Source organism: Thermothelomyces heterothallicus (genome assembly GCF_042370625.1).
Source record: "Thermothelomyces heterothallicus CBS 202.75 unplaced genomic scaffold P884_scaffold_41, whole genome shotgun sequence".
NCBI classification, from domain to species: Eukaryota; Fungi; Ascomycota; class Sordariomycetes; order Sordariales; family Chaetomiaceae; genus Thermothelomyces; species Thermothelomyces heterothallicus.
In genome coordinates this window covers 136,032-157,860 of record NW_027192602.1, presented here as the reverse complement: position 1 = coordinate 157,860, position 21,829 = coordinate 136,032, and the positions used below count along the sequence as shown (strand labels likewise).

Below are 21,829 nucleotides of genomic sequence, written 5' to 3'. Positions count from 1 at the left end.
TGGTAATGAAGATTATAGGTTCGAACCGGTAGTAGGTACTACTTGCTATAGCTTAATAGCTATAAATGACTATAGCTTAGACTAGCTATAAGATATAATACTATAGTGGTATTCGTGCCGTAGGTGGTACTCCTAGACTAATAGGTATAGTCTATAGAAGTGGTAATAAGATGTGTTGATTCTTCCAAGTGCTAGAGGCACTTAGGGATGCTATCTAAATATATGTCTATGACCCCTGGCTTATTATCTCTGTTGGTAGGTTAGTCGGATCTGACCTATTGATAGCTATATGTTATAACAACTTTATAAGTCCTCTTAGAGTATAATTATTAAAAGTCTATAACTCTAGGTAATCCTTATCTATTAGGTAGTTATAGAAGTCTTGGGTATAAGTAGGATATCTATTAGCCTCCTTAAGAGATACTATTAATTTAAGGAGTTAAAGGTCTATTAGAGAGAGTTTCTAAACCTAACGTTAGTAGGCATTTCTAATAATAAAGCGGTAGGTCTAATATACTTACTATAATTTAGACTCGTTTATCGGTTCTTAATAATATTACTATTACTATCGTTTTTAACTATTTAGGTACCTACTTGGAATAGAAGGATATAGTTACTTACCTTAGATAGGTAGTCTCTTATAGCGTTCGAAAACGAGTAGTAACAAAGATTATAGATTTAAACTAATAGTAGGTACCACTTACTATAGCTCAAAGGCTATAAATGAATATAGCTTAGATTAGCTATAAGATATAATACTATAGTAGTATTTGTGCTATAGGCGGTACTCCTAGACTAACTAGTATAGTCTATAGAAGTGGTAATAAGATACGTTGATTCTTCTAAGTGCTAGATACACTTAGGGATATTATCTAAATATATATTGACCCCTAGCTCATCATCCCTGTTAGTAGGTCATTTAGATCTGACCTACTGACAGCTAAATGCTGTAATAGTATATGTGGCCCAAAGGGGGGGTGGCCTAAAAACAGGGCGTCCGACTTATCGACAGGGGCCGACTTCCTATAGGACCCTGTTCTTAACGGAGGTTCGTTCACACGGCCGGTCTTCATTGGGAAGGAGGCGCACGCTATACACTACAAACCTTGCTGCTTCCTCTAATCGTTGATTACTTACATCGCCAATGTTGAGGTGTCAGTTCTGTTGCAACCATCATATATCTATTATTTTGACGGGCGGGCCAAAGGAAGGTCTCATTAACTGACCCTTGCCAGGGCATGAGCTCAACCAGGCCATAGGTAAGCTAGTTTGCGCTGCTGGGTTCGATGTCCGTCGCGTTCATTTGACTAGCGAATGGGGAAAGGCTCGGGTTGCCTTCCACGGCATGGTAAACATGATATGTACAGGTATTCCGAGAGCGTGCGTACAATGTATATAGGCGAAGCTTGGGGGATTCGTCAAGAGTCACTTGACTGCTACGCATGTTGTGGCCTACCTTTTCGGTTGCAGCCATGTTGCCGAGACTACTAACCTTAAGATTTTAAACCTTGCAGTCGCCGCGTCGGGTGCCATGAATTTCGGGAACGGGAGTAGAAGGATGAGCATCGGTAATGTTCAACCTGACAAGAATCTAGAAAAAGCCAAGAATGAGTAGACTTTCAGTGCCGGGACTGACAGGTTGCGAGTCAAGACCGCGTCAGACCAGTATGGATCTTGATCGTCGTGAAATACAGGGGTGTGGTGTCATGTGAGATAGCGAGATCAATGCGGTCCAAAAGAATGAAGATCGGGAAAAATACGACTAAACGAGGGCCAAGCGAAACCCAAGTCAACAATTCCCGGTCCATTTGAGCTAGGCTCAGCCAGCAGAAGATGGGGGGCTCCGCCACGTGCTCCGCCGCTCAAATTGCAACAGTACGGCAGTCGCCGTTGATGTATTAATGCAAACCAAGAGAACGGTGACTTACTCGCTGTGGAGTTTTATCATCCCTTGTCCGCTCGCTCGGTACACTCCGCGCGTTTTTGTGAGGCATCCTCGATTCTCGCTCTGTTCTTCTGCTCTCGTATAGCTCCGATCCCGTGCGGGGACTGAATTCTTGGCCTATCGCTTGCTCGCGACATGAAGTCTGCTCGGTAACGACCTGTGATCCGTAATTCAGACATATTATTCTATTAACAAGCTCGAACTCAACCTCATGGTATATATATACATCGCCGATTCCTTCGCTCTCAGCTTCGTCCTTCCCGTAACAACTACTTCTCTCATCTCACCTGTGCTTCATTTACGGCGTCAATCTCGGACACTCCATGATCGGCCTGATCTCCCTGGGCCTGTCCGCCATCGCAGGCGCCGCCGTTACTCGAACACACCTACATCTGCCGCAAGCGGACGTTCCGTTGATCACGGCGCAAGATGGACCGATCGTCCTATCGTCAACTACGACAGAGAGCGGCACTCTCGTTCTCGATTATGGGGCTAATGTAGAGGGCATCCCGTCCTTCGAGGTCGTAGGCGCTACAGGCGACACGACCGTTTTCGAGATCACGTACTCTGAAAGCAAAGCCGGCTTGGATTTGTATATGGTGCGCCGTGCCCCTTACTTCCGCATCGTCATCTGTATTCAATGAGTCGGAGGCTAATTGCTGGTTCGCCACGCGTCAGGGCGACGGGCCGGTCCCTCTCGCGGCGGCCATGGACACGTACCGAGTCAACCGTTACAACATTGTTGGCCCGGAGCAGTTCACCAATCGCCATGTCCAAGGGGCCTTTCGATACCAGAAATTGAATCTATCCTCACCCGGCGAGCTGACGTTGCAGAATGTCGGCGTGATTCCCACCACCCGCACGACTTCGATCGACAAGCTGCCCGGGTCGTTCAAGAGCTCCGACAGCTCCATTACAGACATCTGGGCAGTCGGTGCTAGAACCATTCAGCTGACCGAAATACCCAAAGGTTCTATCCCCGAGTTTTGGGAAATCACCAGCGAGGGTGCCGTGATCGACAGTCTTGCACCCCAAGCAAACGGGGCCCAAGTTGCCGTCACCAGTACGGCCTATAACCTCGACTTCAAGGTCAAACCGCTGATTGGCGGCTTTGGGTTCAGCGTGTTGTCTGACACTCTCAACTCGGCAATCTACATGTCAGTTGATGTTAGAGCGAGGACAATTGCGGCCTACGTCGGATCGACTACCGAGGATACGGAGCTCACCAGGGCCACGGTGCCGTCGAATGTGACCATCGCTCTTGGCAGCTGGCACTCCGTTCACGTCGAGGTCGCTATGACCGACATCGCCATAAGCATCAACGGCGAGCTAGTGCTCAAGTTTACCCAGTACTCCAAGTTCTATGGCTCCTATGGCCTTGGTGCTTCCTTTGGCCACAAGGCTGTCTTCAGAGACCTCGTCGCGACCGATCCCGTGGGCACTGTCACTTACCAGCACCCCTTGAACGACAAGAGCTGCCTGAAAGATTTTCTTTTGGGCACCAACCCTCTCGATGTATCCGTTGACGGTTCGCGCCGAGATCGTATCGCATACGCTGGCGACCTAGACATCGCCACCTCTGCCGCCCTGGTCTCCACCCATGGACTGGAGTTTGTCGAAGGTGCGCTTAACCTTTTCGCATCGATGCAGGCCACGCCCGGCTTTTTTATACCCACAGTCAAGATACAGCAACGGCCGCTTTCAACTCCCTTGGATGTCAACATCACAGGCCTGATAGGATACTCGTGGAACTTGCTCACAGCTGTCTCTCACACGTACATGCACACGGGTGATCTCGCCCTGGCCTTGGAGTGGGCACCTAGAATTGTGCGAATGCTTGACTGGTCGCACTCGCAAACGCTGTCGAACGGCCTCTTCAACCTCAGCGACGCCACCTTCGGCGGAGACTGGAACTACTACGACCCTGCCCTGTCTGGAGTCGTCACCAAGTTCAATGTCCTCTACGCATACGCGCTCCAAGAGACGGTCGGGCTCTTGGCCGATGTCGGTGTCGACATCTCTGTGTACCAAGACCGTCTCGCTGCTCTACGGGCAGCCATTGATAAGCACCTCTGGAGTGACGAGCTGGGCGCGTACGTCTACGCCGATAGTATCCGGGACGGGTTCGGCCAAGACTCCAATGCCATCGCTATTCTTGCCGGCGTCAACTTGGACCCATCCCACTCGTCCGAAACCATCTTGTCCACCCTGTCTAGGGAACTTTCCACGCCCAAGGGCCCGCTGGCCTTCTCCTCCGGCGTCCTACAGCACGGATTCCAGAGATACATCAGTCCTTATGCCTCTACATACCATCTCCGCGCCGCCTTCATATCGCAGAACTCTACCGCCGCCCGGGAGTTGCTTGACTCGCTGTGGGCGCCAATGACTGATACCAACAACGCCAACTACTCCGGCTGTTTCTGGGAGACCCTGGACGAATCCGGCCGCCCCGCTTTCGGAGTCTATACGAGTTTGTGCCACGGATGGAGCGCGGGCCCGACGGCTGAGCTGAGCCGTTTCGTGCTCGGTGCGCAACCCACCAAGCCCGGCTGGGCCGAGTGGGCAGTCTCTCCGCAGACTCTTGGTCTTAGCTCCGCCCGGGGTGAGGTGCCCACACCTCTTGGTGCTCTTAGTGTAAGCTGGGAGTTCTGTGGAACCCTCCTCACTATGTCAGTCGAGGCTCCTGCCGGCACCACAGGGTTGGTCAATGTCCCGTACCCGCTATTGGTTCCGGCAACCCAGTCTAAGTTCGTTGTGAATGGTTCTGTTGTCAACAGCACAACTCTGAGGGTTAAAGGGGGTTCAAAGTTCACCATTATACAGTTAAGAAAATGAGTAAGTAGATGCAACACGGTAATTGAGAATGAGAAGCCAAGGGGGTATTGTCTTTCGAGGTTGTACGTCTCACATTAGTCTACATAATCATGTTGGATAAGTAAGTACAAGCATCAACGACACTTTCAGACCGCACACGCATCATTGAATTCACAACGTTGATGTCCCCGCGATTTCTTGGGAGTTGCCGTACGTTGACGTCTCGCCTCCCAAGCGTTCTGTAGCCAACGGCGGCACCCATCCAATCTCCTGCACAGCCCAGCGAATCAACAGCCGGCCCTCATCGTCCAGCAGGTCGTAGGCATGGGCTATGAGATGTGCGCCCCAGCCTTGCATCCACCAGTGGCCATCCAGCTTCTTCAGTAGCACACAAAAATAGGCAAAGATAGCCACAGCCTCCTGAGTGGGCGTCCGTAGCAACGGCAGCAGGTCCTCCGCCATCAGAAACACCCAAATGAAGGCATCCGCCATCTCGTACTGCGCCGCGCACGCCTCGGCCTGGCCAAACGATTTTTTCAACTCGGCGATGGCCCGCATGTAAACCCCGCGCAGCGTCTCGTCCTCCAGCGGCCGTCGCGCAACGACCTCCTCCAGCTCCGCCAGCGCCGCGTTCGCAGACGAGTTGGATGCTTCAGGCCCCTCGCGCAGCTGGAAGCGAGCGATCGAATGCGAGAACAGCGGCGCCATCGGCCCACCCGTTGGCACCCCCGCCAGCTCGATGAAGCCTTTGGTCCCGCGGAGCAGATACATCCAGTCGGGAAAGCCCGCGTTCTCTCGGAGGAGGAGGGTATCGTCGGATTTGCGTGGCCAGCCAAGCGCTATAGACACACTAGCCGTGTGAGTTACTCACTCTGTGGGTGGTTTTGTCAAGGTGGGGAGGATCGGGGAAATAATTTGAATCGGGATGGACAAAGCAGACCCGAGGGGGAGACACAAGAAACGCACTCACCGTAGTAAGTCGTCAAGACTGAGAAGAGGAACAGCACCTGCGCGTTCTTGGGCGTCGCATTCGGCACGAGGGGGATGGTAGCCTGTGATGCGGCCTGGTGGTGGGTGATGGCGGCGGCGAGGTAGTGGTCGCGCATGTGCTGGCGGTGGTGGGCGAGGTGAAGACCCGACAGAGCCAGCACACCCCTCATGATGTAGTCGTACTCGAGTCCCGCCTGCACCACTGTGTCTCGGTAAAACTGCCTTATGATCTGTTTGAAAATGAGGTTGTTTGTCAGCTTAGACGTGTCATCTCTCTCTCTCCATCTCGCTCTCTCTATCTCCCCCCCCCCCCCAAACACACACACACGCACACACAAAAAAAAAAAGAAAGAAAGAAAGAAAAAAAGAAAGCAGGCGAAAAAGAAAAGAAAACAAAAAAGGGATTGCCCAATGGTCCTAGTGCTCAAGGACGGTTTGGCTTGAGCTGGAGAGACTTAATTGCAGGGAAGGTCGAAGACAGACGGCAGACGTACTGGGCTTTCTGACAGAGTCAGGTAGGTGATGGTCGTGTAATTATGCAGCAGTTCTAAATCCGTCATACTCAGGCCTGTGGGAGACAAACTCGGCTGCGGAGTCCCGACTGCAGTGAAGTCGCAGTCTACTTTGCGCCGGATGCAGTTCGAACATGACGGCTTCTTCTCGTCACACTATACCGAGGCATCACCAAGTGTTAGTGTTAATTAGGGCCAGAGCTTTGACTGGCTGGCTGCCTCAGATATCTGGACTGAGCGAGTGGCGATTCATGGTGGACGAGCCCCTGTAACACAGATAGCGCCAAGATATCGAATGCCACGCTCCTTAGTAGTGGCGCTGGGAGGAAGCCATGTTCCGTGTCCTTCGGCTCCAGTCCGTCCCCGGGATGTATGATCTGAGGATACGGAATGCGTGATGCTTACCTTGATTTTCCGAGTCTTGCAGTTCTTACAGCCTAGAAGCAATTAATTAGCTTGTTAACAAACGAAATGCCTGCCTGGGTAATTCCTGGCAGAAAAGCAAAATGGCAAAGACTGTTGTGGGCTTGGTTGGCAGGGCGAGCGAGCACATTACGTAATAATGGCCTACTATATCAGTGTTAGAAGGTCCAAGAGGCTGAAAACTGACTTACCCAGGCGGCTCTTGTGATGTGTTCTGCGTTTCGTGACGGTCATGATGTGGCGATTATGGAGGCTGCGACGGGCGCAAGACGTGGCCAGGGGTGTCACGTCACTCACGCCTGAGATTTGCAACGCTGATGTGTCGTCGCCTTCTAAATGACGGCTGTGACGGCTACCACGGCTGCGGCGGACCTACGTGATGAGAGCGCGGCTGCGGATGTTGCTGATAGAGGGTCGAAGAAGGTGGGTTGGAGGCTCGGATTTATCCGAACAAAATACGGCGGATACGTGGCCCGCCGTAACTAATATGTGTAAGACCTCTGATTGATCCACAGTATGTTTCGTCAGACAATGATCCCTGCCTTTACCTTCAATGCACAGTGTGGATTTTCCTTTTTACTGGTTTAGTTCAATTTTTGTGGGCAGCAAGGCGAAGAGGATCCTGTATGAGGTTTATCCCCTTTTCTTTCTTTGTTATGATATTCGCCTTCTGGAATCTACGCTATCGGTCCGAACAGCGGCTTCGGAAGTATCCGAGCCCCTGGTGGGTTTTCACAGATTCGTTGCGAGGCTGTGACGAGATAGTCGTTATAGTCGCTCGTTTAGGTACGAGAGTTGGGCGTATTCCTCGGATAGGTAGATGAGCATGGGCAAACATGGAAAATGGCTTCCCCTCTTGGCAAATGCCTTCTCTAGCGCTGTCCCGATTGCTTTACTATTAAGTTGAACCCTGCAACCGATCCTGATGCTACCTCGTGGACCTGTTCCCTTTCCTCCGCCGAACACACGGAGTTCGACAGCATGACCGAGGATGTTTATACCATTGACCCCCGTTCCCACAACACCGATCGCTTTCCTCTCTCTTATTCGTCTGTCTTCAAGGAGTCTCTTTGTCTGTCCATAGACACTTCCCTTTCTCAAACAGCCAGGAAGTCAATTGTCCAGATATAAACGAGTCAGCCATTCTTTGACAACCTGGACATTGAGAATTCCTCGAACGACTAGAATGGAGAACTCGACGACCTCAGCTGGCGCCGGAGCCGGGACCTCGGGGGCCGAACTCCTCGATTTCGCCTTGTATCGATATAAGCTGTCGCTACCAGCTGCCATTACTGCCATCATCGTTTTCTCAATCCTCACGTTGCTTCATATCTGGCGTATATACCGCCATCGCTCATTCTACTTTACCGCCTTTACCGTCGGCGGTTGCTGTACGTACCCTCTTGGCCATGGTCCCGCTTAAATTACAGCAGTAACGCCTTTCCGGACATTATACTAACAAGACGTTTCTGTCTCGGTTCACAGTTCAGGTGATCGGTTATTGTGGTCGGGTCTGGTCCCACTTCGACAATATGGCCATTGGTGGTTTCGTAATGCAAGCCATTCTCATTCTCATCGCACCGGCCTTATACGCGGCATCCATCTACATGATCCTTGGACGGTTGATCCGCACTTTGCACGCCGAGCCAACATCCATCATCCCGGTCAAGTGGATGACCAAGATTTTTGTTGTTGGCGATGTCCTGTCCTTCCTTATGCAGGCTGGTGGCGGCGGCATTCAGGCGGCCGGCACTTTGGAGTTGTTCGACATCGGCGAGAAGATCATCATCGTCGGTCTCTTCATCCAGATCTTCATGTTCGGCTTCTTTCTCGTCACCACTGTCGTATTCCACACCCGTTTTAGCCAATCCAGCGGTTCTGATCGACAACATTCTTTAATCCGATGGAAACGCCATTTGACTGTCCTGTACGTTGCCAGCGCCATCATCATGGTGCGAAGCATCTTCCGTGTGGTTGAATACCTCCAGGGGAACAGGGGCTATCTCATCTCACACGAGATTTTCCTCTATGTCTTCGATGCTCTGCTCATGGCCTCTGTCATGGCCATCTTTTTCGTCTTCTACGTCGACGACCTCGAGCCATCCAAAGTCGGGAAACGTGACAGCGCTATGGAGATGCTGTCAAGCCGAGACAGCGATGGACCGGGGATGGTGCCGCGTCCATATGGTATTTAAACCAACTCTGGGCTGCACCAGTGACCATTGCGTGTTGTGGTCGCAGCCAGAGCAGAGCGGCCGTAGCGTGTTTCGGGAAGGTGCATGATCTGTCGAGACGGGCGAGGACAAGGTGTGGGAGGTACTATATAGAGGAAGAAAGAGGAGAGAGATGTCGATTGCCGACTCACACTCACATAGCCGTCCTATAGATGTCTGGAGATGTTCACGTCCCGGAACGGCGAGGTTGTTTACAGCTACCACCCATCTCGTATTCGATATGTAGGACCTTAAAGTCAGCGGCGCTAAGGGATCTACACCTTTCAGCGGCGCAAACTAGGAGTAATTATTATCATAGGTGGGAAGGACATAGATAGATCACCAAATGGGCTCCCTCCTAACAGATAGCGAGTAATTGGCCAAACATCTTAGAGGTGTAAGCAGTTCGTTGCCTATCTACATCGAAAAAAAAAGCTTGTAGCTGATAACAAGAGTCCATAGGGTATAACTATGCTCGGATAAGAAAATGAGAAGTCAATCTGCCTATGATACCATCAAGTGTGCAGATGCACCTTGTTAACATAATTAGAAGAAATATATGTACCTCGCATGAGCCTCGCGCCAACTCGGTTTATCTAGATTCATTTCCTGACTGGAATCAGTCGAATGTTTAGTGGTCCCTTCATCCACAGGGTATAGGCTTTGCAGCGTAGGAAGTTCTCCGAGGTTTCTTGGTCCGCGAAAGCGAGATCATAGTTCCAGATCAATCTCGCAAGAATCAATCTCATCTCGACGTAGGCCAGGCTAGAACAGGGTGTTAGCTTGGAGTTTTGATTGACAAAGTCCACTGTGAAAAGACCATACTTCTTTCCAATGCAATTGCGTGGCCCGACTGAAAATGGCTGCAGTGCTGCTTGCCTGCGTTTGTCGAACTGCAGCCCCGTAGGATCGGCCTCTTCCAACCACCGCTCAGGGATAAACTTGTCGGGTGCAGTGAAGTTCCTGGAGCTGTAATTCATAGCCAACGGCCATATATCAAGTGAGGTCTATGCAACGTGTTAGTCAGCTTTCACTAACGAAACGAGGGGAAGTGTGCGGCAATCTTACCCCCCCGGGGACTCGATATCCGCAAATGACATCCCCACCTGGATGACATTTTCTTGGAAGCGGGCTGGGAACAGGAGGAAACATTCTCATGGCCTCATCCAGGACCGCGAGCATGTACTTTAGCTTGTTGACCGAGAAGAGGTCGATTTCGCCTTCGGAAGCAAAGCTATTCCGGACCTCCTCGGCCAACCGTGCCTGAACTTCAGGGTGCCGTGCCAGGAAATATACCGCGCCGGAAAGTGCCGTGGCGGTGGTTTCGCTTCCCGCGGTAACCAAGAGCCTCGCGTTGGCTACTATTTCATCCATGCCCAGCAGACTACCGTCGTCAGACTTTGCAGTTGCCATTGCCTCAACAAAATCTGGCCGTGACATCTCGAGGGCCAGTCGCTTGGTGATCTTATCACGGGCGTACTGAGTCTGCCTTTCAAAGGCAGCGCCAACGTGGTGTCCATGGGGGTTAATGTGCCTTAACATCGCGAACAGAGGAGGGATCGTCCACTGAAGCGCTAACATGGCCCCAACTTGTCCGGTCGACTCAAAGATGGTTCTGACCCATACGTGGTACCTCGATTGCTCCAGGCAGCCGAAAGGCTCTCCAAACGCCAGGTCGCCGATCACGTCGAACGTGGTGAAGTTGAACCAGGCGGCGAGGTCTGCTACGGCAGGCTGAGGCTCTCCGTCTCTGCCGTGTGTCTTCTCCTTCAGCCGTTGCATCAGCAGATCAACGTAGCGCGTGATCAGGGGCTGCTGGTCTTGCATGCTCTTGGCCGAGAAGCCATGGGACAGGATCCTTCGGAAGCGGGAATGGTCCGCCCGGGGTGCTCCGAGAATGTTACGCACAGCCATAGCGTAAAAAGTCGGATCCTTGCCATGTTCTCCCTGTCCGTTCTTACGATGGCCGCGAATGGCGTTCCAGGCATCGGGGTGGGTGAAGGAGAGACGGTTAGGCGCCACACGGACGACATCGCCATACTTTTCGTGCAGCTCGTGGATGACAATGGGGAGACGGCCGGTCAGCCAGGCAAGGATATAAGGGAACGGCGTAGCTGCCCATGATTTGGGACCGGGTACAGCCCGTAGCGGGTGGAAGAAGACATTATAAATGATGGAGGAGGCGGACAAGATGACACCCTGTAAAATGGACGACGATTATTAGTTATAACTCTGGCGGTTCATACCTATATAGTGTGCCGCACCAATTCAAGGGATACCAGAGCCCATCCTTCGAGACCCCGGTGGAGCTGTAGGGGTGTTAAGAGTTCGGCTCGTAAAGTGGCCATCCTTCGAGGCCGGGGCGCTGGAGAGACGTAGGGCAGAAGCAGTAGTGTAGCACAAGGCTCTTGAAGATGAAGTTTGCGGCACAGCAGCAGCTCATGCTCCCCGCAGGAAGGGGGCGCTTAAGGGGGCGGGGGCTGTAGTTAACGATCGCCAAAAGCGAAGGACAGCTCAGCAACGTTCCACGGCATATAAGGAATCACGTGCCCCGGGAGGTGAGTCGCATAACACCCTGCTCGGCCGATCTCTAAGACCGATGCAGCTCCCATTGCGACAGTATAAAGCAAGGAACCCGAGACATGCACGTCTTTTTGAGCGATTTCTGGTCCGAACCTGCCAACATGTATCGGGAAGGCGAGAAAAAGCATATACGTAGTCATATCACCTGTTTCGACGGGGCCGACCGAGCCGAGCCAATGAGAGAGAGGTTGCGACAAGGCCCTAAGCTGAGTGGCCATCTCTCCCCATATGTCGTCTTCCAGCTACCCAAGACAAGAGATTCTTCAAAAAGCATGTCATTGATATCCCTTCATTTCTATAGGATGACGACGAAATATTGGCCTTCGGCGGGTTAAGCGCTTACTTGTTATAGTAGCCACTATCCAGGACTCAGCCCAAGAGTAGCAGGAAGTACGGATTATGTATTACAACGCCATGTTCTCTGTCAGGCAGTATTTATAGCAGGTCAATAACGACAGATCAGGAGAGCTTAGTTATCCACTACCAAGTTGGATCCCCAGATTCGGAACTCCCTGCATTCGGAATGCCCCACATTCGGGATAATTAGTTGGCAAACCTCGCGTCCCAAAACCTACCTGTGTTACAATCAGGGGTCAAAAGTCTAGGGCCGCCTAACCCACTTAAACGAGTTTCGCGACACCTATGCGTATCCTACCTTTTCTTTAATATCCTATAACTTAACAATATAGACCTCAATCTATACGATTTTATATATAAATTGATGGCAAACCACTAGCCAAACCAGGAATTAAGCCTATATATTCGAATGGTTATTTGTAGCGTTATAGCTATAGGGAGTAAGCTCCCCCTATAGCCATCTTAAACCTACTATTAGGCTATAGCCCTTATAGCCCCAAGGGCTATAGGCTTTAGCCCCTAGCTATCTATCCTCATCCTCAACCTCTAGAACCTCTATCTAAGCCTATTATAGGCCTATTAGATAAGGGATCTTACCAGGACCTAGGGGGTCCCTAGGCCGGTCCCTAGCTATAGGAGGGGTCGGTCAAGCTTGGCTTCGAAGTTAGCTAGCCGTTTATTAAGATAGAGGTCGAGGGGCAGTACCTAGGCTTCTGTCTTAAGGCACTAGATAGGGATTACCTTATAGGCCCTGGTTACTACTCGAAGGGCCCGGTATTAGGCCTTTGATAGTACCTTAGCAGGGCCTTCGGGCTAGCCCCCTGGCTTGGTAGGCTTATAGAAGCTAGAGGCCCTATAGGTAAGGGCTTTGCGAATGTACTTAGTATAGATCTTCTAGGCCTGTTAAAAAGGGGTAAGAAGTTCTAAATACTAATCACCGCTTAGCTATCTAGGGCTTTTATTTCGACGAACAGGTATCTACTATCTAACCTTACTCACAATCTTCGGAAATTGTATATTGTTTTTGTCACATAGCACCATACCAAACACGCCCACCATGATAGGATGAAGATAGTGCTACAATGATTATCTAATTAAGTCAGGCAGCTGATAGTATAAATCCTAGACTATGAGTTGATCAATTTCACTGGCATATACTGCTTATTTACTCTCGGGTATTTCTTGTTGCTTTTCTCCTCCTCTTTGCACCGCCATTGTTTGCTAAGATGCTGCTACTACAGGCTGGCCTCATAAGAGCGTAGAATATACTTCCATCGCTCCTCGTGTCTTCCATCTCCTGTTCAGGCCTTCGAAACCTCCTGGTGCTGAACTTCGACAGCCTCCTTGTCTGTGGACACTGAGCCAGAAGCGTCGCGGGTTGTTCCCCCGCCTAGGCCAACACAGACATACCGGCGGAAGCTTCTCGCTGGGAGACGAGCCTCAAACTGAGATCTTTGTCAGAACCAGGCGAACGCTTGTGTGGATGCGAAAAGCAACATACCATCTCGTCAATCTCTTCCAGAGTCCGATCCTTGACCTCTGGTAGGAACAAGTATACCCAAAGACTGGCAAACACCTGGTCAACAAATGGTTTAGGAGAAAGATCTCTGGCTCCAGAAAAACTCACGCTGATATCCAGCATGATGGCGTCCAGATATAACCGTATTTGGGACCCCAATTAAGTGACTCCGGGTTTATGAAATACGGAGCGGTAAACGTGGTGAGCCAGGCAGCGAAGAAGCCAACGGCGGTGGCGAGGCCAAAAGTGTAGGAACGCAAACGCTGGGATGGGAGCTCGCCGCCGGAGACCTAGGCATATGTTGCAACCATGCCCTAGGAAGTCGTCAGCAAGACGATTCTAAGAGACATGACAATGTCGAGGGGCTCGACGGACATTGTAGCCGAGGATATAGATCACCGCTAACGCAACGATGGCCTTGCCCGTGGACTTTGCGCCTGGCTTCACCTGGTACACAACAGCGGTGAGAAGTTGGGCAAGCCCGCAGAGCAGCAAGCCGGTGATCAGGAATACGCGGCGACGGCCAAAGTGGGTGACGAGGGCGCTATTGATCATGATGGCGACGACGCCGACCGAGATGAGGATGCACGAGTTTGCAAATGCATCGCCGATACCGGCCATCTGAAAGAAGTATGTTCCGTAGGCTAGCTAGTGTCAGCACGTTGGCGACGTCCTGGCGGGCAGCAACTTACCGATCATGTACATGGCTCCTGACGCCCCTTGAACGGTTAGAGCGCAGGTAGCGAGGATGGTTCGCCTCCGATCCACGGGGTTACGAAACATATCCAACACGACAACATTCTTCTCTCTGGCTTTCTCCATCTCCAAGGAAGCTTGGATGTCCTTCATCTCGCGGTCAATTTCGGCGTCGGTGCCTGGGCGGTGCCAGCGCAGCGCCTTGCGCGCCTGGTCTAGCTTCCCGTGTTGGGCCAACCACCGAGGGGACTCAGGAATAAGGAGTAAACCGAGACTCATTATGACGGGCATTATGTATATTAGCCCCAAAGGGATCAGGTAGGCATTGCGGCCGTCAATTTTTGCGGTGAAATTGTCAATGATCGTGCCCACAAGGCTGCCGACGGAGGTCCAGATCTGAAAGGACGAGATCATAAGGCCCCGATAGCGGGCCGGGGAGCATTCCTAGATAGTTCGGAGGTGTTAATTAGTGACCAGCACAAGAACGTGCTCCAACTTCCCGATGTTACGACACCACCGGGCTTACCTGTATGTAGAGCTGGGAGAAGGTCATGAACATGCCATTGGCAATGCCTAGCAGCAGACGGCCGGCATATAAGCCCCCAATACTCGTCGTGGACATCATAAGTACATTGGAGACTACGCACAGGGCGCTCGCCACCCAGACTGTCATCTTCCGGGACATGATGGTGGCCATGGTTCCGGCCATGGAGGAGCTAAGGAAGGCCCCGAGAGTCATGAGCGACGAAATGAGCTGTTGCCGCTCCGTGGAGATGTTCCATCCTCCCGGAACACTGGCGTCTGCGTATCCAAACACCTAGGTAGCGGGTCATCAGTTGTTTGTTGCAGGGTTATGGGGAAAGGGCGAGCGCCGGCGGGAAGACAATTACTTCAAGAAATCCAACCATGGCCTGGAGCCCGCCGATCAAGCCAAAGTCGAGGCCGTATTGAAAAGGGCAGAGCGACATCAGCGTACATGCTGCCAGACATTTCCAGTGGTGGGCAATGGTGTAAGGCTGCTCTCCCGACTCGCTGCCGGAATGGCCTGGGCCGGTCGGCGACGACGTCTGCTTCTCTTCGCCCATCTTGGTTGTTCCGAGGGTCGAGCGGCCAACTGAGAAAGCGGACGAGCCACCCCAAGGAGCAAGGTCGACGGCAGCGCGTGCTGATATGGAGTTATTGGGTTTCTGAAACGGAAGACAAATATTAGCGGATATCTCCGCATGCCCAACGACAAGGTTCGTCACAGTCCTGCCCAAGTCAATCTAACGCAGTACCTCTTGCCAGGCCCAGGCCCATGGAAGTGGTATTACCGCCTTCTGAGTCCCGTTGGGCAGGACTGTACGACATACTTATGCGACAGATCGTGAATGTTCCCCTCATCGGCGCCGTGTGCTATGACGCTTAGCCTGCTTTTACGGCTTTACCATCAATCTCGCAGACAGCGTCACATGTTCAACACCCGGGTGGCTATCTAAACAAGCTCGTTGAAGGCGATCTGGGATGCGCACCTTATTGTGTAATTATGTAGTATGAACAAAGTACACAGTACGGGAGACCCGAAGTGGGGCATCCATGGCGCCCGATCCAGCCAGGAAACGGCATAGCCGTGTTTTATTATCATTATCCTCCTAGTGCGGAACAGGTAGCTTATGTGGCGCGTCAATTTGAAACTTGGTTGGCCGTGCGAGTCGTTAGCAACCATGGTACGAAGTAATCTGGGGGAATCACGGGAGAGCCAGTGGCATGCTAAGCCCGATAGAGTCGTATCGGTGCGACCCGTCGATCTTCGGAGTTACTCTCTGTGTTCAGCCTCCATCGAATGAGAAATTGAGATGGAATTGCCGGTCTTTAGCCAACCACTCTCAAAGCCAGCCGCCATCGTTTGGAGGGGTCGCGGCGGAAAAATCAACAACGGCAAAAACAACCGACCTTTGTGTAGTAACATGCGGTACTGCATGGCTACTTGTAATTAGACATGCAATGTAGCCCAGAGGGAGATCATGCACCGAAGTTTCGAGTTGTTGTGGGTGTCATTGGAGGCTGTATCCATCCAGAGTAGAGTCCAGAGTATTAAGTAATTAATAATAACCAGGGTCTTCCCTTTCCATCGGATTTCGCTTTCTAAGACAGGAATATTTTCGAGGAGGTCCGAAGCAACATACACAGCTTCCTTCACTGAATCCCTCGTCAAGACATGCCTCAGCCATCTTTCGACTGCCGGTTGTGAGTTTGGGGACTTTCCGCATTGAGACCATGGCAGGTTCCAATTCGGACTTTTGACACACAGATGACCCACCGAACAGGATCTGCTGGCTCTCCAGTCTCACCACGTGAACGGTGGGACCCCGCTTCCTGCTTGCACGCTAGTGTACTCTCTTCTGACGGCATCTACATGCTCTCCACGCACGGGATATAAATTTGCTACCGAGATTGTCCATTCTTGACAAGTGTAAGGGCTATGGGTTTCCTGAACAGCCCCACGGCCATGGTCGGTCATACACATGTATTCAGTGATGGTTAATTACCACAGTCTTCTTGTCTGCGTTCTAGAAGGCCAAGCTTGCCAAGCTCCCATTCAAATCCTGCCCCTCCCGCCATAACGCTTTTGTTTTATTCTGTCAGACAGAAGACAGCCTTACCTCGTTACCATCCCAGAAGGGAGAAGGACTGGACGGGAAGTTGCAAAATTCTGTCCCTTCTGCGCCCATCTTGGTCCGCGGCTCCATTCGCGCTCAACCGTTGTCGTAAAGCGGCTGCTGTGCAACAATGCTTTCAGAAAAACTCATTGACAGCTTCACGCTGTTCAAGTTGCAATCGGCCATCGACGATGCGGGTCTTTTCAATGTCGCCCTCGCCTTGCTGGCCGTGGTAGCGACGGCTATTGCCGCCGACTACGCCCACATGCTCTATCTCAGGTCGAAGATGCCGCCCGGCCCCTTTCCCTGGCCTATCGTTGGCAACACGTTTACGCTTCCCGACACGAAGCCATGGTTGTATTTCGAGGAGCTGTCCAAGAAGTACAACGCCCCATTGATTACATTTTGGATCGGACGGTCAGTACTAGCAATCTCGAGCGGAGCTGATCGGGACGTGACTGACCCGTTCGCCACAGGAACCCGACTATTTGGATCAACGATGCCTGGTGCGCTCACGACATCTTGGAAAAGAAGGCGCAGATCTATGCTTCGCGGCCTCGTATGGTTGTCTTTGGCGAACTTGGCAGCGGCCAGGCGAACCTGGTCACCATGAGGATCCGGAACCAGCAGGAGCGGGACCATTGGCGTATTCATCGTAAGCTGATGCACGTGGGCGTCGGCGTACAGTCGGTCCGCGGTTACCGAGAGATCCAGAACAACGAGAGCAAGATCGTTGCCTATGACCTACTCCGCGAGCCGAAGGAGTACGTGAAGCACCTGGAGCGGTATGCGACCAGCGTCGTGTCCATCATTGCGTTTGGCCGGCGGGTAGCGAGCTATAACGACCCCATCATCACCGAGGTAATCGCCTTGATGCAGCTGGCCGCCGATTTGAACGTTCCCGGGAAGTCTTTTCCAATGCTTCTCGAGACATTCCCCAGTAGGTGGCCCTTGTCCCCGCCGTGGCTCATACACGGGACCGTCTCTAACCAATGACTATTAGTCCTGGCCAAGTTCCCGCGGTTTATGCCTTGGTTCAAGGGACTCGGCACTCGCAGCCAAAAAGGGGGCCACTACTTCTTCTACACCCTAGCAGAGGAAGCGATTGAGCAGTACAACCAGAAATCGCCTTCCGAGCAGGCCTCGATGCCAACGCCGTACGTCAAGACCCTCTTTGACGAGGCCAAGAAATACAACCTCCCTATCAATGAGCTCTCGGGTCTGACCGGCAACCTATTCGGGGCCGGTGCGGACACCTCCTCGAGCACACTGGTCACCTTCGTCCTCGCGTGCTGCGCGTTTCCTGATGCCATGGAGAAGGCCCAGGCCGAGATCGACCGAGTCATTGGGCCGAACCGGTCTCCGCACTGGGACGACTCACCCAGGCTGCCCTACGTCAACGCCTTTGTGAAGGAAGTCTTCCGCTGGCGCAGCGTGGCCATCATTGGCGGACAGCCGCACTCGCCCACGCAAGATGACACGTACAATGGCTGGCTGATTCCCGCCGGGTCCTGGGTCCAGGGGAACGTGTGGGCGATTCACCACCACGAGCGCGAATTCCCGGACCCGGACCGCTTCTACCCGGACAGGTTCTTCGAGGACAACGATCACCACCGCCCGTTTCCCGGCGACAGGGGCTACATGACCTTTGGCTGGGGCCGGCGCGTGTGCAGCGGCCAGGCGCTGGCCGAGCAGGGGACCTGGGTCACGGTGGCGCGGCTTCTGTGGGGATTCAACATCCGCAAGGCAAAGGATCCCAAGACAGGAAAGCAGATCGACGTCGACATATTCGCCTTCACGAACGGGCTGAATATGCGGCCGCAGCCCTTCCGCTGCGAGATTGTGCCGCGGAGTGAGGAGATCAAGGAAGCGATATTGAGGGAAGGGGAGCAAGCATTGGCGGATCTCAAGATTCACGACGGCGAGACCAGGTACCGGATGAGCACCTTCTATCAACAGCAGAAGAGGAAGCTGAAGGAGGAGCCCGTGCTCGATGAGCACGGAAACGTCAAGGTTGTCAAGGTCAATGATGTTTAGATCGCAGCCAGTGATACAGAAGACGGACAAATATGGGCTAGTAATGCCTGAACCAGCGCACTCCTGAAGCAGAGGAGAAATATGAGTATCAATGAAACTCATCTTGCCCTCTTTACTGAGTTGCTTTTGTCGATTCGTTGCTTGGTGTCCTTGTTTCCTCACAAATATACTGTAGCATAGGCCGGAGGCGTGGCGAAATTGACATTGGTCGCAGTCTATTAATTATTTGAAGAGCAGTGTGAATCGATGGCAGCTCCACCTTTTTTTTTTTCGATGCCCCGATTGCTTGAACAAGTGTCGGCTTCCACGGGCCTCGCATCATACAGTCTTGAATTAGTTGGGAATGTATGTACCTACCAAATCAGGTCTCGTCAATTTGGGGGATCCAGTCGACCAGAGCCTAATTAGAGCGAAGAATGGCTATTAGGGGAGAGCGCTTCGCATTTTCCCGGGGGGTTACCGCCTAATGACCACACGGCATCGCTCTAGCACTTGGGACCGGATGCTTCCAAGCGAAGAGTTACTAATACTTCGGTACGGAGTAAAGAGAATCGAAAGAGTGGTGGTGTTGAAACGTGTAACGGAAAACGGCTTCCAGATTTCGAGTCCGAGCGTTGATGCGAGCCAAAGCTGGGAACGCCAACCTAACTCCAAGTGAGCTTGGGTGAAAGACGGGTGCGGGGGAAGAGGCTTCGGATAACCCCCGCATCACCCACCCCAAGTTGGGAAAGCATCAGGCGCGGTAGATGAGGGGAAGAAGGCAGAACAGGCAACGACGGTCCGGAATAGGCTGACCCCCCCATTCGCAGGGGTGGAATTGGAGGCGCATGTATGTATGTACATACATAGGTACATAGATACATGTACATACCATACCGTTCCATCATATGGCCTTCATTAAGACCAGCCGGCCTTTGCGATACAAGGCTTGGATCTTCCGTGGTTGGCAAAGCTGATATCGACGATTACCATCATCTTACGGCCATTCTGCCCATTTTGAGCAACCGGACTCAACTACACCCCTCGTCGCATCGCCATCCCTTTCCAATCAGCCACATCCAGGGGTCTTCTTTCTGTCTCCTGATATCTAACGCCATGTCCACCACGTCGGCTCCAAAAACCGGCATCAAAGTGATTGTGGTTGGCGCCGGCTTCGGCGGCCTGACGGCAGCCATCGAGTGCCACCGCCAGGGCCACGACGTGTCCATCTATGAGAACTTCCCCGAGCTCAAGACCCTCGGTGACATCATCTCGTTCGGGGCCAACGCCGGGCGCATCTTCTACCGCTGGTCCAATGGCGAGATTGCGCGCCGCCTGCGCGAGCTGTGCATCGACCTGTCCTCCTACGGCTTCCGCATCCACAAGTGGGACACGGGCGAGGTGGTCTACCACCAGCCAACGCCCGAACAGAAGCCCGACGCACCCGTGCTCAACGGCCACCGCGGCGAACTGCACGAAGTGGTGTTCAGATACGCCCGCGACGAGCTGAAGATCCCCATCCACCTGGGCCAGCCTGTCAACGAGTACTTTGAGGACGAGAACCAGGCAGGCATCGTGCTGAAGAGCGGAGAGCGCGTCGTCGCCGACCTCGTCATCGGCGCGGACGGCGTGCGGTCCAAGGCGAGGGAGTTGGTGCTAGGATATGTAGACAAGCCGAAGAGCAGCGGATACGCGGTGTGGCGGGCGTGGTAAGTTGTTTTCGTTTGTTTTTTCTGGTTTTTTAGACGAAATAAAAAAGAAATAATAACTCCGGTATGTGTAATTCGGCCTCCCGCTGACCCGTCCCAGGTTCCCCAACACAGACATGATCAAAGACCCTCGCACACGCGAGTTCTGCATCAATGGCGACACTTTCAACGGCTGGATCGGCCCGGACGTCCACTTCCTGTTCAGCACCATCAAGGGTGGCAAGGATTGCTGCTGGGTCTTGACCCACCGCGACGAACACGACATCGATGAGTCCTGGTCCTTCCCGGGCAAGCTCGAGGACGTCTACAAGGTCCTCGAGGGCTGGGACCCGACCTGCCGGGCCATCGTCGAGAAGACGCCGAGTCTGGTGGACTGGAAGCTCGTCTACCGCGATCCCCTGCCGACCTGGGTGAGCAAGCATGCGAGGATCTTGCTCGTCGGAGACTCGGCGCATCCGTTCCTGCCCACCAGCGCCCAGGGGGCAACTCAGGCGATGGAGGACGGAGTGACGATTGCCGTGTGCCTGAGGAGAGCCGGTAAGAACAACGTGCCGGCTGCCGTTCGGGTGCACCAGGAGATTCGGTAAGCAAGCATAGATAGATGGCCCTAAGACTCGTGTCCGCATTTCATCTGACCGTAAAACAGGTATGAGCGTGTCCGCTTGGTGCAGAAGACCGGTGAGACCACGCGCGACCGGTGGCACAAAACAGACTGGGAAAAGGTCGCCAAGGACCCCAAGAGCATCGCGTTCCCGCGCGAGGACTGGATCCACCAGCACGATGCCGAGAAGCACGCCGAGGAGGTGTTTGACGAGATCTTCAAGAAGGTCACGCAGCCGGAACTCTTTGAGAATGTCAAGCTGCTCCCTGTCGGGCCCATCCCCGTGGCGGTATGATACAGATAGCTTCAGAAGCAGCAAGTCCTGTTGGATCCAAGTCCCCTTGGGGGTTGCATTGGATAAGCATGGGGCCTAGCATTTAGAAAGAATAGGCATCCTACATTGGTGATATCGGAAACAGCTGACACGCATTGAGCGGTAATTATGATGGAGTTTGCTTTGACATATTCAAGACACATTCTTACAAGGAGGATTCGGGCTGGTGGCTCGTGATTATAGCTAATTAGAGTAGGGCCTGTGAGAGATAGCACGAGAATGGCATGTTTGCACCCTAGTTGGGCCATGATCTACCTCCGAACTAGCGTGCTACGATTTAGCTAGGAGCATGATAGGGGTAGAAAAGCCACGCTAACACGGAGGTGATGTAGCCTCCCTAGCGCTCTTCCTGTATTCACTGTGTAGGATGTACGGTGCTGGTCATATTAGGTCGAAGTCGGAAGGGCTCGAGTGCTGGGTGGACGTTCAAGTCTACCAGCACCTTGCTTCGACCTGTCGGCGCATATCTCATCTCTTA

The 21,829-nt window shown here is 52.7% G+C and overlaps 7 protein-coding genes across 7 annotated transcripts; 4 read left to right on the top strand and 3 right to left on the bottom strand.

The window, feature by feature from the left end:
* Positions 1-2,268: 2,268 nt before the first annotated feature.
* On the top strand, positions 2,269-4,780 carry P884DRAFT_212378 (glycoside hydrolase family 78 protein; the record flags this gene model as incomplete). Its single annotated transcript, XM_069439144.1, has 2 exons — positions 2,269-2,544; positions 2,624-4,780. The coding sequence occupies 2 exons, from the start codon at positions 2,269-2,271 to the stop codon at positions 4,778-4,780; spliced, it is 2,433 nt and encodes an 810-aa protein (XP_069293508.1).
* Positions 4,781-4,842: 62 nt separating this feature from the next.
* On the bottom strand, positions 4,843-7,081 carry P884DRAFT_232712 (uncharacterized protein). The gene is made up of 5 exons (XM_069439859.1): positions 6,876-7,081; positions 6,667-6,698; positions 6,244-6,417; positions 5,730-5,979; positions 4,843-5,598 (listed from the first exon to the last, which is right to left on the bottom strand). The coding sequence occupies exons 1-5, from the start codon at positions 6,916-6,918 to the stop codon at positions 4,931-4,933; spliced, it is 1,167 nt and encodes a 388-aa protein (XP_069293507.1). The 5' UTR covers positions 6,919-7,081; the 3' UTR covers positions 4,843-4,930.
* A 610-nt stretch (positions 7,082-7,691) lies between these two features.
* On the top strand, positions 7,692-9,187 carry P884DRAFT_288172 (RTA1 like protein-domain-containing protein). Its single transcript, XM_069443925.1, has 2 exons — positions 7,692-8,075; positions 8,170-9,187. Exons 1-2 carry the CDS (start codon positions 7,871-7,873, stop codon positions 8,877-8,879), a joined length of 915 nt encoding a protein of 304 aa, XP_069293506.1. The 5' UTR covers positions 7,692-7,870; the 3' UTR covers positions 8,880-9,187.
* Positions 9,188-9,322: 135 nt separating this feature from the next.
* P884DRAFT_232707 (cytochrome P450 monooxygenase) lies at positions 9,323-11,473 on the bottom strand. The gene is made up of 4 exons (XM_069439858.1): positions 11,162-11,473; positions 9,966-11,096; positions 9,723-9,904; positions 9,323-9,662 (listed from the first exon to the last, which is right to left on the bottom strand). The coding sequence occupies exons 1-4, from the start codon at positions 11,243-11,245 to the stop codon at positions 9,500-9,502; spliced, it is 1,560 nt and encodes a 519-aa protein (XP_069293505.1). The 5' UTR covers positions 11,246-11,473; the 3' UTR covers positions 9,323-9,499.
* Positions 11,474-12,958: 1,485 nt separating this feature from the next.
* On the bottom strand, positions 12,959-15,517 carry P884DRAFT_288170 (general substrate transporter). The gene is made up of 9 exons (XM_069443924.1): positions 15,330-15,517; positions 14,943-15,239; positions 14,579-14,869; positions 14,049-14,496; positions 13,732-14,000; positions 13,665-13,670; positions 13,465-13,631; positions 13,339-13,402; positions 12,959-13,282 (listed from the first exon to the last, which is right to left on the bottom strand). The coding sequence occupies exons 2-9, from the start codon at positions 15,135-15,137 to the stop codon at positions 13,139-13,141; spliced, it is 1,584 nt and encodes a 527-aa protein (XP_069293504.1). The 5' UTR covers positions 15,138-15,239; positions 15,330-15,517; the 3' UTR covers positions 12,959-13,138.
* A 1,108-nt stretch (positions 15,518-16,625) lies between these two features.
* Positions 16,626-18,940, top strand: P884DRAFT_295242 (cytochrome P450). The gene is made up of 3 exons (XM_069444322.1): positions 16,626-17,108; positions 17,168-17,631; positions 17,695-18,940. The coding sequence occupies exons 1-3, from the start codon at positions 16,822-16,824 to the stop codon at positions 18,726-18,728; spliced, it is 1,785 nt and encodes a 594-aa protein (XP_069293503.1). The 5' UTR covers positions 16,626-16,821; the 3' UTR covers positions 18,729-18,940.
* Positions 18,941-19,614: 674 nt separating this feature from the next.
* On the top strand, positions 19,615-21,761 carry P884DRAFT_332918 (uncharacterized protein). Its single transcript, XM_069445817.1, has 3 exons — positions 19,615-20,416; positions 20,517-20,999; positions 21,063-21,761. The coding sequence occupies exons 1-3, from the start codon at positions 19,824-19,826 to the stop codon at positions 21,310-21,312; spliced, it is 1,326 nt and encodes a 441-aa protein (XP_069293502.1). The 5' UTR covers positions 19,615-19,823; the 3' UTR covers positions 21,313-21,761.
* The last annotated feature ends 68 nt before the right edge of the window (positions 21,762-21,829 follow it).